The 697-nt window shown below is 57.7% G+C and overlaps 1 protein-coding gene across 1 annotated transcript in view; it reads right to left on the reverse strand.

Annotated features, from left to right (window-relative positions):
- ASAP2 (ArfGAP with SH3 domain, ankyrin repeat and PH domain 2) overlaps positions 1 to 697 on the reverse strand; it is a 77,511-nt gene that overhangs the window by 49,044 nt on the left and 27,770 nt on the right. The window contains exon 3 of the mRNA XM_014540536.1: positions 66 to 211. Coding sequence (XP_014396022.1) covers positions 66 to 211 — 146 coding nt within the window. The remainder of the gene's footprint in view (positions 1 to 65; positions 212 to 697) is intronic.

A 697-nucleotide genomic window follows, 5' to 3' on the forward strand; every position in this document is an offset into this window, starting at 1 on the left:
TGTCCCCCCACCCCTCAGCTCCGGGCTCACCTGCGGCCGAGGGCGTGTGCGGCCGGGACACTCACCAGGTTTTTGAAAAGGGCCGTCAACTCCTTGGTAAACACTGAGAACTTGAGGAAGGCGCTTCCCAGGTCCGGGTCGTCTCTGCACACGCAGTTGCCACCAAACTTCTCCAGTGCCTGCGTGTACTGCTCCTCGTTCTCCACGTGCGCTGCGGCCAAGGGGAGACGTGCTGTTAACACTCGGACCTCGCCAGCCCCTCCCCAGCTTCTCGGCTGCAAGTAAAACCGAGCCGTCAGCAGAATAAACACCTGAGCCTGCGGGCGTGGCTGTAGTTGAGCATCGACCTATGGACCAGGAGGCCAGGGTTCGATTCCCGGTCAGGGCCCATGCCTGGGTTGCGGGCTCGATCCCCAGTGGGGGGCGTGCAGGAGGCAGCCGATTCATGATTCTCTCTCATCATTAAAGTTTCTCTCTCCCTCTCCCTTCCTCTTGGAAATCAATAAAAATATTTAAAAAAAATTTTTTTTTGGAAAAATAAATCTGAGAAAAGTTAAGATGCACCCAGAGCAGAAATAACTTCGCTGTCCCAGCAACACCCTGTGGTCCCGGCAACCGGTCCCAAAGCACAAGTGTGAGGGGCAGGGGGACAGCGCCTCTGGGAGGCCCCCGGTCGGCAGCTCAGCGGGCGAGACCA

The sequence above is a fragment of the Myotis brandtii genome, unplaced genomic scaffold (assembly GCF_000412655.1).
Source record: "Myotis brandtii unplaced genomic scaffold, ASM41265v1 scaffold247, whole genome shotgun sequence".
NCBI classification, from domain to species: domain Eukaryota; kingdom Metazoa; phylum Chordata; class Mammalia; order Chiroptera; family Vespertilionidae; genus Myotis; species Myotis brandtii.